This window comes from Oncorhynchus mykiss, chromosome 1 (assembly GCF_013265735.2).
Source record: "Oncorhynchus mykiss isolate Arlee chromosome 1, USDA_OmykA_1.1, whole genome shotgun sequence".
Lineage (NCBI taxonomy): Eukaryota > Metazoa > Chordata > Actinopteri > Salmoniformes > Salmonidae > Oncorhynchus > Oncorhynchus mykiss.
Genome location: NC_048565.1, coordinates 61501014 through 61516523, shown reverse-complemented (window position 1 = coordinate 61516523; position 15510 = coordinate 61501014). Strand labels below are relative to the sequence as shown.

Here is a 15510-nt window from a genome sequence, read left to right as displayed (position 1 = left end):
AAATGAGACATCATGATTGATTCTATATCTCTGGGCTTCTCTTGCCTCTCTCTGCACTTGTCTTGCCCATTCACCCTCTGCAAACAACCTTAGACTGTGGAGAAGAATTACATTTACATTTCAGTAATTTAGCAGTCGCTCGATTTACAGTTAGTGCATTCATCTTAAGATGACAACCACATATCACAGACATAGAAAGTACAGTTTTCCTAAATAAAGTAGCTATCAGTAGAGGGGGGTCAAGTGCAAGTGCTGGTTAAGGTTTTCCTCAAGGTGAGGAGGAGGATTATATAAGATACTGTTTGAAGAGGAAGGGTTTCAGATGTTTTCAGAAGATGGGCAGGGACTTTGCTGTTATAGCTTCAAGGGGAAGCTGGTTCCACCATTGGGGTGCAAGGACAGATAAGAACTTGGACTGGACTGAGTGGGAGCTGCCCTCCTGTAGGGGTGGGAGGGCCAAGAGACCTGAGGTGGCAGAACGGAGTGCTCGGGTTGGGGTGTAAGCATAGCGGGCTGTAGCGTTCTGGATAAGTTGCAGAGGTTTGATGGCACAAGCGGGGAGCCCAGCCAACAGCGAGTTGCAGTAGTCCAGATGGGAAAGGACAAGTGTCTGGAATAGGACCTGCGCCGCTTCCTGTGTGAGGTAGGGCCGTGCTCTACGGATGTTGTAGAGCATGAATCTGCAGGAGTGAGCTTTGATGTTTGCAGAGAACGACAGGGTGTTGTTAAGGATCACACAAAGATTCTTTGCACTCTGGGAGGGCGGCACTGTGGAGTTGTCAACCGTGATAGAGAGGTCTTTGATAGAGAGGTCACAGTGTCTCCTGACCCTCCTGTCTCAGCCTCCAGTATTTATGCTGCAGCAGTTTATGTTTCGGGGGGCTAGGGTCAGTTTGTTATATCTGGAGTACTTCTCCTGTCCTATCCGGTGTCCTGTGTGAATTTAAGTATGCTCTCTCTAATTCTCTCTTTCTTTCTCTCTCTCTCTCCCTGAGCCCTAGGACCATGCCTAAGGACTACCTGACAAGATGACTTCTTGCTGTCCCCAGTCCACCTAGCCGTGCTGCTGCTCCAGTTCCAACTGTTCTGCCTGTGATTATTATTATTTGACCATGCTGGTCATTTATGAACATTTGAACATCTTGGCCATGTTCTGTTATAATCTCCACCCGGCACGGCCAGAAGAGGACTGGCCACCCCACATAGCCTGGTTCCTCTCTAGGTTTCTTCCTAGGTTTTGGCCTTTCTAGGGAGTTTTTCCTAGCCACCGTGCTTCTACACCTAATGCAGGTGCTGTTTGGGGTTATAGGCTGGGTTTCTGTACAGCACTTTGAGATATCAGCATGTACGAAGGGCTATATAAATACATTTGATTTGATTTTGAGCGGGAAGGCCTTCCCCCGGGAGGAACTGCAGCTCTGTCTTGTCGAGGTTGAGCTTGAGGTGGTGGGCCGACATCTAAGTTGAGATGTCTGCCAGGCATGCAGAGATGTGTGTCGCCACTTGGGTGTCAGAAGGGGGGAAGGAGAAAAGTAGTTGAGTGCCATCCGCATAGCAATGATAGGAGAGACCATGTGAGGATATGACGGAGCTGAGTGACTTGGTGTATAGAGAGAAGAGGGCCTAGAACTAGGAGCTGTCTGCCAGGTAGGATGCAATGTAGGATGCAATGTAAGAGTGTGCAGAGCCTAAAACACCCAGCCCTGAGAGGGAGGAGGATCTGATGGTTCACGGTCTCGTAGGCAGCAGAGAGGTCTAGGAGGGTCAGAACAGAAGAGAGAAAGTCAGCTTTGGTAGTGCGGAGAGCCTCCATGGCACAGAGAAGAGCAGTCTCAGATGAGTGACCCATCTTGAAGCCTGATGGTTAGGGTCAAGAAGATTGTTCTGAGAGAGATAACGAGAAAGTTGATCATAGACAGCACGCTGAAGTGTTTTGGAAAGAAAAGAAAGAAGGGATACAGGTCTATAGTTTGACGTCAGATGAGTCGAGTGTTGGTTTCTTGAGGAGAGGAGCGACTCGGGCCACTTGATACCCTCCCCAAGCCCAAATATAAAAAATGGTGCTATTAAAAAAAGTGTGCAGCGCATCAACTCTTCGTTTAACGGATTACAGTTTGAATCGGACAGCAGCCAATCAAATTGTGCCAGCTGAGAAAAAGTTGCACGTGGCAGTGCAGAGGAACGTCAGAAGAGTGAATTCAGATGGAGCCCTTGGAAAGATGATACCCCAAATTATTATTTTCAGATATAAAGACTACGCTGTATCAACAAAAAATGGATTGCAACTTGCAAAACATGCGGGAAGAAAGTGACAGACGGAGGCGCAACAACTTCCAACGTTGTTCGACATTTGAAGCTGCACAAAGAACGGTACGTCGTGGCTAATATAGCCAACAGCTATATCATTCATAACTTTGCTAGTGTAGCATGTTGGCTAACGTAACGTTAAATCAATGAGCCTCCACACAGTCAGTCAGTGCGGGAACGTGATCATTGCACCCAAGATTGAGCTACAACTGGCTAGGCAGTTCGTAGCCCAAATCCTGCCTGATGTTACTGCTGTTCCTAAACCCATTGACATATGTTAGCCTACTGTGTGTTAAGGTTGGGCAATTGCGTACAAGCCTACCTCGCCAGATTGCGCCTATCCTCGATAGTCGATCGCTATTGGGGGGGTCTTTCTTATGGCTACCCATGTATTCTCACGGAACTATAAAGTTTATTTGGAAAGTAATAGATATACTGTATTTTAAAAAACATTCATGATTTACGTAAATGTAATATGCTATCTATTACTCTTGTTAAAAATATTAAATGGTATTACATTTGGTGAAGAGCACATTATGACTTGTTTAGGACTCGAAACTCAAAGTTTAGAACTTGACATTTGACTTGAGACTTGTTGGTCTTGACTTGAGACTGGACTCGGACTTGCCTGTCTTGACTTGGGACTTGAGTGCTAAGACTCGAGACTTACTTGTGACTTGTAAAACAATGACTTGGTCCCACCTCTGGTAGAAAGTGGTTATAGCAGCAGATACAGAGGAAGAGAAGGTAGAGAGGAGGGAGTGAAAAGATGGTAGGTCCTCCAGAAGTTTAGTTTTCCTACATTTTCGCTCAGTTGCCTGCAGCCCTGTTTTGTAAGCTGCAATGAGTGACTCAGATACAGAGCAGGAGGGGAGGGCCGAGCCAGGCCGGAAGGAAAGGGGACAGTGCTAGTCACAGGAATGCGGAAAGGGAGGAGAGTAAGGTCAAAGAGGCAGAATCAGGAGACAGGAGGGAGAATAATTTAGCAGAAAGGAGAGATGATAAGATAGAAGAGGAGAGAGAGAGAAGATTGTGATGGTGCATGACCATCTGGGTAGGGGATTAGTGGTTTGGGTTGAAGGAAAGGGAGACAGAAAAAGAAACAAAGTGGTGATCAGAGACCTGGAGGGGGCTTGCAGTGAGATTAGTAGGCGAGCAGCCTGTAGTAAAGATGAGCTTAAGTGTATTGCCTGCTTTGTGAGTTGGAGGGGATCGGGAAAGGGTGAGGTCAAAAGAGGGAAGGTAGAGAAAGAGAGATTTCAAAAGAAATGAATCGAAGGCAGACGTCGGGAGGTTGAAATTGCCAAGTACGAAGAGCGGTGAGCCATTGGCTGGAAATGAGCTTATCAAGGTGTCAAGCTTATCAAGGTGTCAAGCTTATTGAGGAACACTCCATGGTTACCTGGTGGGCGATAGTTGACAATAATGTTAAGCTTGAGTGGACAAGTGACAGCATGGCTTTGAAATGCGGAGATGGACAGGTGAGAGAGGCTGAAAAAAGAAAATCTCCACTTAGGAGAAATGAGTAGACCTGTGCCACCACTGGGACAACCAGATGCTTTTGGACTATGAGAGAAAATGAAGTCAGATGAAGAAATAGCAGCTGGAGTAGCAGTGTTTTCTGGGGGATCACCCCAGAGAACACTGTCAGGGCCAAAAAGTCAAGGGACTGAAGGGCAGCATAGGCTGAGATGAACTTGGCGTTCTTGACCACAGATCTGCAGTTCCAAACGCTGCCAGAGAACCGGAATGGGTTGTGCACTGAAGTGTACACTAAATTAGAAGTGTTGCAGCCAAGGGGTGGGGAGCGTTTGTAAAGCCTACATGGAGAGGAGCGAACAGGTATAGAAAACAAACACATATTTGCCAAAGCTACAAAAAGAAAACATTTGATAATCGGAAAATAACTAGGTAAGATACTTACGTGAGAGAGTGTTGTGGAGCCTTCCTCTCTTTCCTTCCTCAAATAACTCCACAGAACAACTCGGCAGAACAGTCTTTGTTTCCGCAACGGCCTTAGTTTTGCGACAAAACCACCACCACCGCTTACAGCTGCCGCTTACAGCTGCCGCTTACAGCTGCCGCTGAGAAACCATGGGAGGCTGAAGTACTAACACTACATTCCAACAGAACAAACCCCAAGCATACAGCCAAATAAATTCTGGAATGGCTTCAGAACAAGAATGTGAAAGTCCTAAGGTAACCCAGCCAAAGCCCAAATCTGTGGAAAGACTTGAAGACTGCTGTTCACCGCTGATCCCCCATCTAATTGAACTTCTTAGTGATCCCTTCGCGCGCCAATCCCGTTTTGACAACACCCAGTGAAATAGCAGCGCGCCAAATTCAAAAACAGAAATACTCATAATAATAATTAATGTATCATACAAGTGTTATACATCGGTTTAAAGATGAACTTCTTGTTAATCCAGCCACAGTGTCAGATTTCAAAAAGGCTTTACGGCCAAAGAAAACCATGCTATTATCTGAGGACAGCACCCCATCAAACAAACACATGAAAATCACATTTCAACCTGCCAGGCGCGACACAAAAGTCAGAAATAACGATATAATTAATGCCTTACATTTCAAGATCTTCTTCTGTTGGCACTCCAATATGTCCATTAAACATCACAAATGGTCCATTCGTTCGATAAATTCTGTCGTTATATCTCCAAAATGTCCATTTGATCCAGAAAAACACCGGTTCCAACTTGTGTAAACTTGATCCAAACATTTCAAACAGCTTTCCTAATCCAACTTTAGGTATTTTTAAACATAAATAATCTATAAAATTTAAGACGGGATAAACTGTGTTCAATACCTGATGAAAACAAAGTGGAGCGATCTTTCAGGTTGTGCGCCCCAACCACAACAGTACACTAGACTCGACCCTTGTTCTGAACAGCCCTACTTCTTCATTTCTCAAAGGAAAAACATCAACCAATTTCTAAAGACTGTTGTCGTCTAGTGGAAGCGATAGGAACTGCAAGCAAGTGCCTTAGAAATCTAGATCCACATAGAAAACCCATTGAAAAGAGAGTGGATGGTTTGTCCTTGGGGTTTCGCCTGCCAAATAAGTTATGTTATATTCACAGACATAATTTTAACAGGTTTAGAAACTTTATAGAGTGTTTTCTATGCAAATCTACCAATTACATGCATATCCTAGCTTCTGGGCCTGAGTAGCAGGCAGTTTACTTTGGGCACACTTTTCATCTGGACGTGAAAATATGGCCCCCTAGCCTTAAGAAGTTTTAACAGAGTTTGAGAAAATCTTCAAGGAAGAAAAACCCCAAATCCAGATGTGCAAAGCTGATGCAGACATACCCAAGACAACTCACAGCTGTAATCGCTGCCAAAGGTGCTGGGATCTAAATGCTTTTGTAAATTAGATTTCTGTATTTCATTTTCAATAAATGTGCACAAATTTAAAAAACATGTTTTCACTTTATCATTATGAGGTTGTTGTTTGTAGATGAGTGAGATTTTTTTAAATCAATTTTGAATTCAGGGTGTAACATGTGGAATAAGTCAATCAAGGGGTATGAATACTTTCTAAAGCACTGTAGATCCAGAATCTTCTCATTGCCACTCATCAATATTAGCCTACATTTAAGCTATTGTTTATATATGTATTTCACACTATGTCGGGGTAAAAAGCGGAGTAAAATGTTGGTATGGATATCAATGTTCATGTCATCGTTACCAATCATCTGTATTACACTTTAAAAAAGACTCAAACTACCACCACAGATTTTTATATGGCTAGTTAAACCTAGGACTTATCAACAATGAATTGAATCTTGCTTATTGACAATGTTAGGCATGTCCATGATCAGCCATAATGCAATTTACAGTAGGCCTAGCTCCTATGTCAGTGTGAATGCTATTGAAGCCATGCTGAGAACTGAGAACAATGTGGACTGCAAATGGGTTAACATATTTAGCAAAGACAGGTCTACATTTTGTTATTTCGTTTCTGTAAGCCATTTAACAAACTATAATGGACTAACATTGGAATTGGAGTTGATTCCATTGCAATACATAAAAGACGGTAAAAACGCAACTTGAAGCAACCACATATTTCATCATGGAGCACGTTTTTATTGGCTAGTGAGGGGCCAAGCCTCGACACACCCACAACTCGTTTATATGGTGAAAATGGCAAAAGTATTTCTGACACACCCCTGAACCTATAGCGCTACCGCCTGCGCTTATATTTACCATTGCATTAGGTGTGTTAAAATAGAGCCCATAGACAGAGCTATGGATGCAAGGACTGAAAATCCATGATATCAAAGTCATAGTTTTAACAATGTTTTGAGGTTGTATAGTGTTTGTTTACTTTCACTTTCTTCACAAACATTGGAGTAAAACAAACTTATATTTTGGGTTCTGATGGGGTATGACAGTTGAACTAAGCTCATGAGGCATTTATAAATTCGATTTTTCAAGAATCAATGGGTGCATATCATTCATTTATATACTGAACAAAAATATAATTATTGATTTTTACTCTTCTGTGCTTGTAGTTGATCCCCCAAACCATTTTGGATATTTTGTTTCGTTACAGAGATAATTAGTTGTCACATTTTGCTGAGTCATCACTTGCCTTTGCCTATAATGCAATATGCAAATATGTCTAAAGCATATTAGAAATCACTCTAAAAAAGATCCACACGAACTCATATTCCATCAGAATCCCATTCTGAATTATGTATCTGCACTCAATTTATTGTTTCACTGTGCCAGAAATCCTTGTTTTAATGATGCTGTTTACAACAACGAAAAGATACAAATATGGATTTATGGGACCGTGGAAAATCTTGAAAAAAAAATGTAGTGCAGAGACATCAATCAGAATGGGATTCTGATGGAATATGAGTTCGTGTGGATCTTTTTTTAGAGTGATTTCTAATATGCTTTAGACATATTTGCATATTGCATTATAGGCAATGGCAAGTGATGACTCAGCAAAATGTGACAACTAATTATCTCTGTAACGAAACAAAATATCCGAAATGGTTTGGGGGATCAAATCAATCATGATGATGTTTACAACAACGATCAAATCAATCATGATGCTGTTTACAACAACGAAAAGATACAAATATGGATTTATGGGACCGTGGAAAATCTTGAAAAAATGTAGTGCAGAGACATCAATCAGAATGGGATTCTGATGTAATATGAGTTAGTTTGGAGCGTTTGGCAGCGTTTTTGGACATGCTTGTTAGCATTTCACTGTTAAAGCTGGTTTACACTCCGCCTAACGACATGTCTGTAGACAATTGTAGACATCAAACTTGTCATTGTCGTTATGAAAAAGTAGAAACACAAAACGACAGCCTCTGCATAATATCAGCAGCCTGGTGCTCCAAATAGCATACTTTCTCTATTTTAACACCAATAAAGCCACCGGTTTAAAAATAAATTAAGTAAATGGCAAACCTAGCAAGCCAGGCTACCTGGCTAGCCAGTTCAAATAATGACCATAGTATAGCTGACAACGTCTTAACTTTAGATACTTTAGCTTACAGACAATAGCTTACTGCCACAGTGTGACAAAATAAAAGTAGGCACTTCTATCCGAGCATTTTAGAACTCCTGCATCTTCTTGTCACAGGAGGATTTGGTCTGGTAGCTGAGGCAGTAAGCACGACAACGACAGTCGCAGAGACTTTGTGGGCGTTCATAAATTCAGAGAGTTTCGCTCCCGGAGCGTTCAGAGCGCACGCTGGACGCTCTGGCCGAGGAGTAGGGTTGATCCGAGCGTTCTGACCACACGATGGCAGTCAAGCACCCAAGCTAACTGGCTAACGTTGGCTAGCTGGCTAGATACTTCCAGATACAAATGAGAGAACACCTCACTGACAATTTTACTCGCCCTAGCAGAGCGGGTTAGGCAGTTTTCATGTTATCCAGAGCGTTGGTGACTGTAACTGTGCTGCTGGCAACAAATTCAATGTTTTTTTGCCAGACGAGAATGCTCTGAAATCGAAGTCGATAGCCAGAGCCTGGACTTTTTCTAAATTTACAGCCTTATTCTAAAATTGATTAAGTAGTCCCCACCTCATTTCTACACATAACACACCATAATGACAAAGAAATAACTTTTTTTTCTTATTTTTTGCAAATACCACATTTTACATAATTATTCAGACCCTTTACTCATTACTGTGTTGAAGCACGTTTTGCAGCGATTACAGCCTCAAGCCTTCTTGGGTATGACGCTACAAGCTTGGCACAACTGTAGTTGGGGAGTTTCTCCCATACTTCTCTGCAGATCCTCTCAAGATCTGTCAGGTTGGATGGGGAGCATCGCTGCACAGCTATTTTCAGGTGTCTCCAGAGATGTTCAATCGGGTTCAGAGACTTGTCCCGAAGCCACTTCTCCGTTGTCTAGGCTGTGTGATTAGGGTCGTTGTCCTGTGGGAAGGTGAACCTTCTCCCCAGCCTGAGGTCCTGAGCACTCTGGAGCAGGTTTTCATCAAGGATCTCTCTGTACAGTACTTTACTCCGTTCATCTTTCCCTCAATCCTGATTAGTCTCTCTGTCCCTGCCACTGAAAAGCTTTCCCACAGCATGATGCTGCCACCACCCTGCTTCACCGTAGAAATGGTGCCAAGTTTCTTCCAAATGTGACGCTTAGCATTCAGGCCAAAGAGTTCAATCTTGGTTTCATCAGACCAGAGAATCTGGTTTCTCATTGTCTGAGAGTCCTTTAGGTGCCTTTTGTCAAACTCCAAGCAGGCTGTCATATGTATTTTACTGAAAAGTGGCTTCCGTCTGGCCACTCTACCATAAAGGCCTGATTGGTGGAGTGCTGCAGAGATGGTTGTCCTTCTGGAAGGTTCTTCCATCTCCACAGAAGAACTCTGGAGGTCTGTCAGAGTGACCATCGGATTCTTGGCCACCTCCCTGACCAAGTCCCCCCACAGTGATGGAGGACACTGTGCCTTGACACAATCCTGTCTGGGAGCTCTACGGACAATTCCTTCGACCTCATGGCTTGTTTTTTTCACTGACATGCACTGTGGGACCTTATATAGACAGTTGTGTGCCTTTCCAAATCATGTCCAATCAATTTAATTTACCACAGGTGGACTCCAATCGAGTTGTAGAAACATCTCATGGAGGATCAATGGATTCTCATAGCAAAGAGTCTGAATACTTATGTAAATAAGGTATCTGTTTTTTTTATTTTCAATACATTCCAAAAAACAATAATTGTAATCTATTTTAGAATAAGACTGTAACATAACAAAATGTGGAAAAAGGGAAGGGGTCTGAATACTTTCCAAATGCACTGTACTTCCATAAATGTTTTTGACTGGTGCCAGGGGACCTTTAGACGAGTCTTGTGAGGCCTGTGGGTGTCCTAGAGCAAAACAAGTCTCACCTTTACACAGAGGGGTCATATTAGTGTATCGGTGTTCGGACGCTACCGACAGAAGTTGACGGATCAGCTGTATCGATCGACTTCAGAAGCTTGTGGGGATCGTAGAGCAAAACAGAGAACACCATCATGTTCATGAGAGGCTCATCTTTCTATAGAGGGGTCCGTTTGTAGGCCAAACCGTTCTCATGGTCTGACAAACACCGCTCCAGCTCTGTCACCTTTCACCGTAGATGAAAGACTTTCACCGAAAGTGTTACATAAGCAGATGCGGTGGATTGAAAAAAACAGATATATCTAGCTTAAACTGACAGATTTTTATAGGGATTGTTTTATTATGCTAATTAGATTTCCGCGGGGGTGTGGACATCAACCTTAGTTTGACCAGCGACACTTGTCGCATTCTAATTGTCTACAGACATGTCGTTAGACCAAGTTTATAACAGCCTTTAGTCTACACCTGTTGTCTATGACGCAAGTGACAAATAAAATTCCATTTGATTTGATTTAGACACATTTTCATAATGCATTGCAGTCAATGGCAAGTGATATCGCAGCAAAATGTGTCCTCTACAAGCACAGAAAGAGTGAAAATAATGCCACGGAAAAATGGATGAACTTCCCCTTTAATGCCCAGCAAAAACTATGAATCCTCTAAGTCTGATTTTCCCTACTTGTGTTTTGGAACTTTTCAAAAATAGAATGCTTCCCTCAGGGTGTACACATCAAATGTTTCCTAAGAATATAATTATCGACCTTATCATATTCATTTTTACAGTGTTCTCCAAATGTTATGTTGGCCTTAATATTTTTATCTTGACATTTTATCCTTTAGTCATTGGAGGCTCAATTGAAACATATGTAAACGATGTATTGTGCATTGCCATTTACCTTTATACTTGGGGTTAACACTGACTAAAAGGGCCCTGGTGTGCTTTTTTTAATGATCAGATTATATAACACTTGAATGTATTGTTTTAGCTTGCTCAAATGTTTGGAAATGGCTCCCACTCTTGACAACGGAGATTCATATTTGGATAAATAATATACAGAGCCACGTATGGCCCACAGCATGAGAAGGAAACAATAGGAAAAGGTGAAGAGGTGATGCAGGCTATGTACAGTATATTCTGATAATACACTTTAGGTACCAAACCTGGTTCATACTGTATTCCTTAAGACTGGATCATCAATTGACGTTTATTTCTTCTGCAGTTATAAATGAGCAAGACTGTCACTTATTGGCCAAAGTCCTGTCAGTTGGATTGGTAGAGGCAGACCCAAACTATCTTCAACACCAAGGACTACAGGGACCTGCGTGGCGGCACTTCCTGAAGGATCAGCACACTTAGGGAGTACCAGGAAATGTACAAATCAGTTACAAAGACATTTACATTTGGTACCCTGGAAAATATTGATTTCTATGCAAGATCAAGCTATCCACCAAAATCAAAGAACATTAACGGACAACGTGAGAATGAAGGAGGATGCACTCATTGGCCCACATTTGTCATTGCAGTGATTTGCTGCCCTTTTATTTTATTTGTTAATGATTGAATAATGAAATTATACCTCCAAAAGGAACATGACTTACATCATATTTACATCATGCTTTTTTGAGCCTTGTAATTACATGTTTGGTCATAAAAGCAAACATCCAATTTCCTGTTGTGGTAAAAGTACACACAACCATGGTTTTGAGACTTTAATAGCTCACATACTGTTTCATGATTTCCACACGTTATGAAAACACAACGATATTCCAATCTCAAGAGAAAAAGTTCTAACAATTGGTGAGATATTTTATCACCCCTTGTTTACTCTCATATTCTCATTTGGTCAAGTTGTGGTTAGAGAATTTTGGTAAGTAGAGAACGATTGTTTTGAGAATGTTGTGATAACTTCCTGGTAGAAAAGGACATAACCAATCAACCTGATGTAGGCCTACCTGGGATTTCAATTTTTTCAACTGTGAGTTAAATTTTATAATTGTGATGCTGATAACATTTATTGAAAAAAGAAAAACAACAGCATGTCTGTTAGAAACTATGTTGGCAGAGGACAGTACATGTGACATAAGACCCTGTGTGCAATTTCTATTCATACACATACAGTATTTCTTGAGGCATGTTGGCGAAATCTGTTTGACAACAATGTATCAGGCCCCAATGGATTCAAAGAGGAAAATGAGCAGAGTTTCATTTAGTTTTAGTCACCGTCTTGCCTTTTCCTAAAATAATAACAAAGAGAGAGAAAGGGAGAGGTTATTATAGCTTTAGCATGGTAATTCTGCTTCTGACGTCATGGTTCTAGCCTGCTGAGGTCACTCACCCCAGACCCAGTTGTTTAGGGTCCGTCCTAGCAGATACATCATTGCCACCACTGTCATGTTTAAGAGGAATAACCCCAACACACCCGAGGTGCTAAGGAGCCCGAGGAGAGGATACACCCAAAGACCTACCGCCAAGTAGATAAATATCACCCTACAGAACAAGACAAATGGAGAATGGAGGTGCAGTGAAACAACATACAATAAGTACAATGTCTGACTCTTTATGGGTCAGCAGCTTAGATTTTGAATCAGAATTTGAACTCAATTTTCAAATTAATATGGATTAGTGCTACAAACACTTGGTCAGCAATACATACATTTGTATCTTATGAATAAACAACCTTTACATACCAGCACAAGTAAGCCAAGCCCACAACTCCTAAGGCAGCTATGCCGTTTTTAGTCTTTGGGTACACATGATGTTGAAGCAGGATCTCCCCAAGTAAGACAGGCATAACAACGGTGTGCTACAAATAATATTTTCATACATTATCATCATTATATTTACTTTCCAGCCCACTTCTACATTCACAATCATTGTCTGTAATTTGTATGTACTGACCATAGCATGATTCATCCAGAGAGGAAAGAAGGCATCTAAGGATTCTGGGTAGACAAGCTGCCTGTCGTAGGCAAAGATCACCCAGAAAAGCAGCACCACAAACTAAGACATTTTAGAGACAAAAGGAAATAAATAAAAAATGGCAGTAAATCCATTAATTTGAGATATACTATCTCCCTTTGATGTGGGAGATTTTATGTTGGTGGTATATCAAATCACAATATTTCAATCACTCCTTCTCACCATGCCTACAGGGAAGGCAAGGACAGAGAAGATGAGGTCTTTCCACTTGTTAAGACCCTTGACTGTGTTTTTCCCAGTCTGAAGATCATTCACCACGGCCATCCCAAAGAACACCATCTGCAATAACTTAAATATTGCATACATAGCATATTATTGTTATTCCCATTTTGTTATCATTTATCATTAATATAAACAGACAAAAAATCATACAACAAAAATCAGGTAGCCTCATGTGACCTTGGAGATTTTCCTGACTAGGTTGACATGTTTGAACCTCTATACCGGATACATTCAACTCTGTGTTAAGTTTTATTGTTCTGATCAAACCACAACCCATGCAGTATAACCAATTTCGTCCAACTATCCCAAATCAATTCAATTCAGAATAACTTTTCAGAATAACTTTTGTAATTTGAGTTTGTAGTACCTTTTAATCCATTACAATCCAACCCCCAATTGTAATTAAAATTCAAAATAATCTCACCAGGTTGAGGAAAGTAAGGTACTTCCAGGGTCCACCATACTCAAAGATCCCAGGTGGTAACTTCTGTCCATCCTTAGCAGCCAGGGACTTAATGATAAAGGCATACCAGCTGAAAGCTGTGATATGGTAAACTATTCTCACTTTTGCAATCATGATACACTAAGATAGTATCAATCTATCTCTATAATATAAATACTAGCAAACACTAACAGAAATAATAGCAAACACTGAGTCTGGCATTGACACAAACTGTACCACCAAGCAGGCACCACTTTCCTATCTGGTGTAGTGCACAATGTTACAAGAAAGAAGGGGTTTTGGCGGAGAAAAGCTCTTTATTACACGATTATGTTTCAGCATCGGCTTATTAATACATTTGGAAATAGAAGGGTTACAAAAGCACATTCCTAAACAAGGGGTCCACTGTTGTTGGTAATGTTTGGGGTTTTCTTATTCTATAATCAGTCCAATCTGACACGTGATTGGTTTAGTGACGTCAAATCATTTTTTTCAAAGGATGACTAATGAGCATAACAAATATAATGAGTAATGGAAACAGAATATGTTATTATTATTATGTCTATGGTGTTTGCTAAGATACATAATGGGTTTAGGACACTTTATTAGTATGTCTCATATAATAGCCTACATTACATATACACAGCACGTCTCTAATTAGTACAGAAATAAAATATTCGCTCAGTGCTGTAGCTAATCAATTTGTTTCACTCTAGGAGCTTTGGATAGGACACTAATTATAAGTTCACACAAAGTTATTTCTGTTGCTTAACTAAATGGTTGACCCAAAATTACTTTTGGGTTCAAGCACTTTCTTCACTCATGGACAAGCTATATCAGGACATTCTGTACATAGCAAGTCTTATGAGACAGGCTGGCGATCAACAGTAGGCCTGTCAAAATGTTTGTAACACTTATCAACAGTATGCCTGTTACAATTCACAGTTCATACATCCCTAAGAAACTCCAGAGGGAAACATTTCATCCTCTCCTTGTAGATCCTGTCAAACCTTCCACTCTGGGTGACGGCAAACAGAGTTTTCCCGTCTCCAACTGTCCCCGTGAAGCCGCAAGAGTAAGCTCATTGAAATGTAAAACACTATAATCAGCTTGCAGAAACTGTTTTGAATTGGGACATTTTGAAATAGGAGAGCTCATAGTCTAATTGTTCTAATCAATAAGTGAGATAAGAAATAGCCCAAAACTTTAAACACAGTGTTACTTTTTTAGCAGCGTCAATCCCTCGCTGAGGTCAAACAGGTCTGGAGCCACAGTATCCAAATTGGCATTTTGGTTTTGTCGCATGTTACAGAAAAGTACTCTTTTCAACAATCATGTTTGCTGTTTAGCATCAAGACTTTTATTCAGAAAGGTTGAAATCATGACGATCATGCCTTTTCAGGTCCTGTTCCACAAGAAAGAGTACACCAACAAAATATTTTGTATCAACATACAAACACATTCTCTCCGGTATTAAACTTTATTGTAGTCCTAAGAAAATCAAACGTGTTGAAAAAGTATTTCATTTATCTAGAGTCTATCATAAGTATTCAGACCCCTTGGATTTCTTCACATTTTTTTTTGTCAACGATCCACACAAAATACTTTGTCAAAGATTTCCATTGAGATTAATGTAAAATATAACACTAATATATCTTGATTTGATAAGTACTCACCCTACAGCTGTGTCTTGAGTAAGTCTCTAAGAGCTTTGCACACCTGGATTGTGCAATATTTGCCCATTTTTATTATTTTCAAAAATCTTCACATTTCAAGTCTTGCTATAGATTTTCAAGCAGATTGAAGTCAAACTGTAACTTGGCCACTCAGGAACATTCATTGTCTTCTTGGTAAGCAACTCCAGGGTAGATTTGGCCTTGTCTTGTAGGTTATTGTCCTGCTGAAAACTGAATTCCTCTCCCAGTGCCTGGTGTAAAGAAGACTGAAACTGGTTTTCCTCTAAGATTTTGCCTGTGCTTAGCTCCATCTCGTTTATTTTCATCCTGGAAAAACTCCACTGTTTTTGTATATGTCAAGCATACCCATACCATAGCCTCCCGGGTGGCGCAGCCTCCGACACATTGGTGCGGCTGGCTTCCGGGTTGGATGCGCGCCGTGTTAAGAAGCAGTACGGCTGGTTGGGTTGTGTATCGGAGGACGCATGA

At 41.1% G+C, this 15510-nt stretch overlaps 1 protein-coding gene across 1 annotated transcript; it reads right to left on the bottom strand.

The window, feature by feature from the left end:
* Positions 1 to 11218: 11218 nt before the first annotated feature.
* LOC110526212 (androgen-dependent TFPI-regulating protein) lies at positions 11219 to 15510 on the bottom strand. Its single transcript, XM_021606997.2, has 6 exons — positions 13328 to 15510; positions 12844 to 12969; positions 12601 to 12702; positions 12390 to 12505; positions 12038 to 12189; positions 11219 to 11936 (listed from the first exon to the last, which is right to left on the bottom strand). Exons 1-6 carry the CDS (start codon positions 13478 to 13480, stop codon positions 11905 to 11907), a joined length of 681 nt encoding a protein of 226 aa, XP_021462672.2. The 5' UTR covers positions 13481 to 15510; the 3' UTR covers positions 11219 to 11904.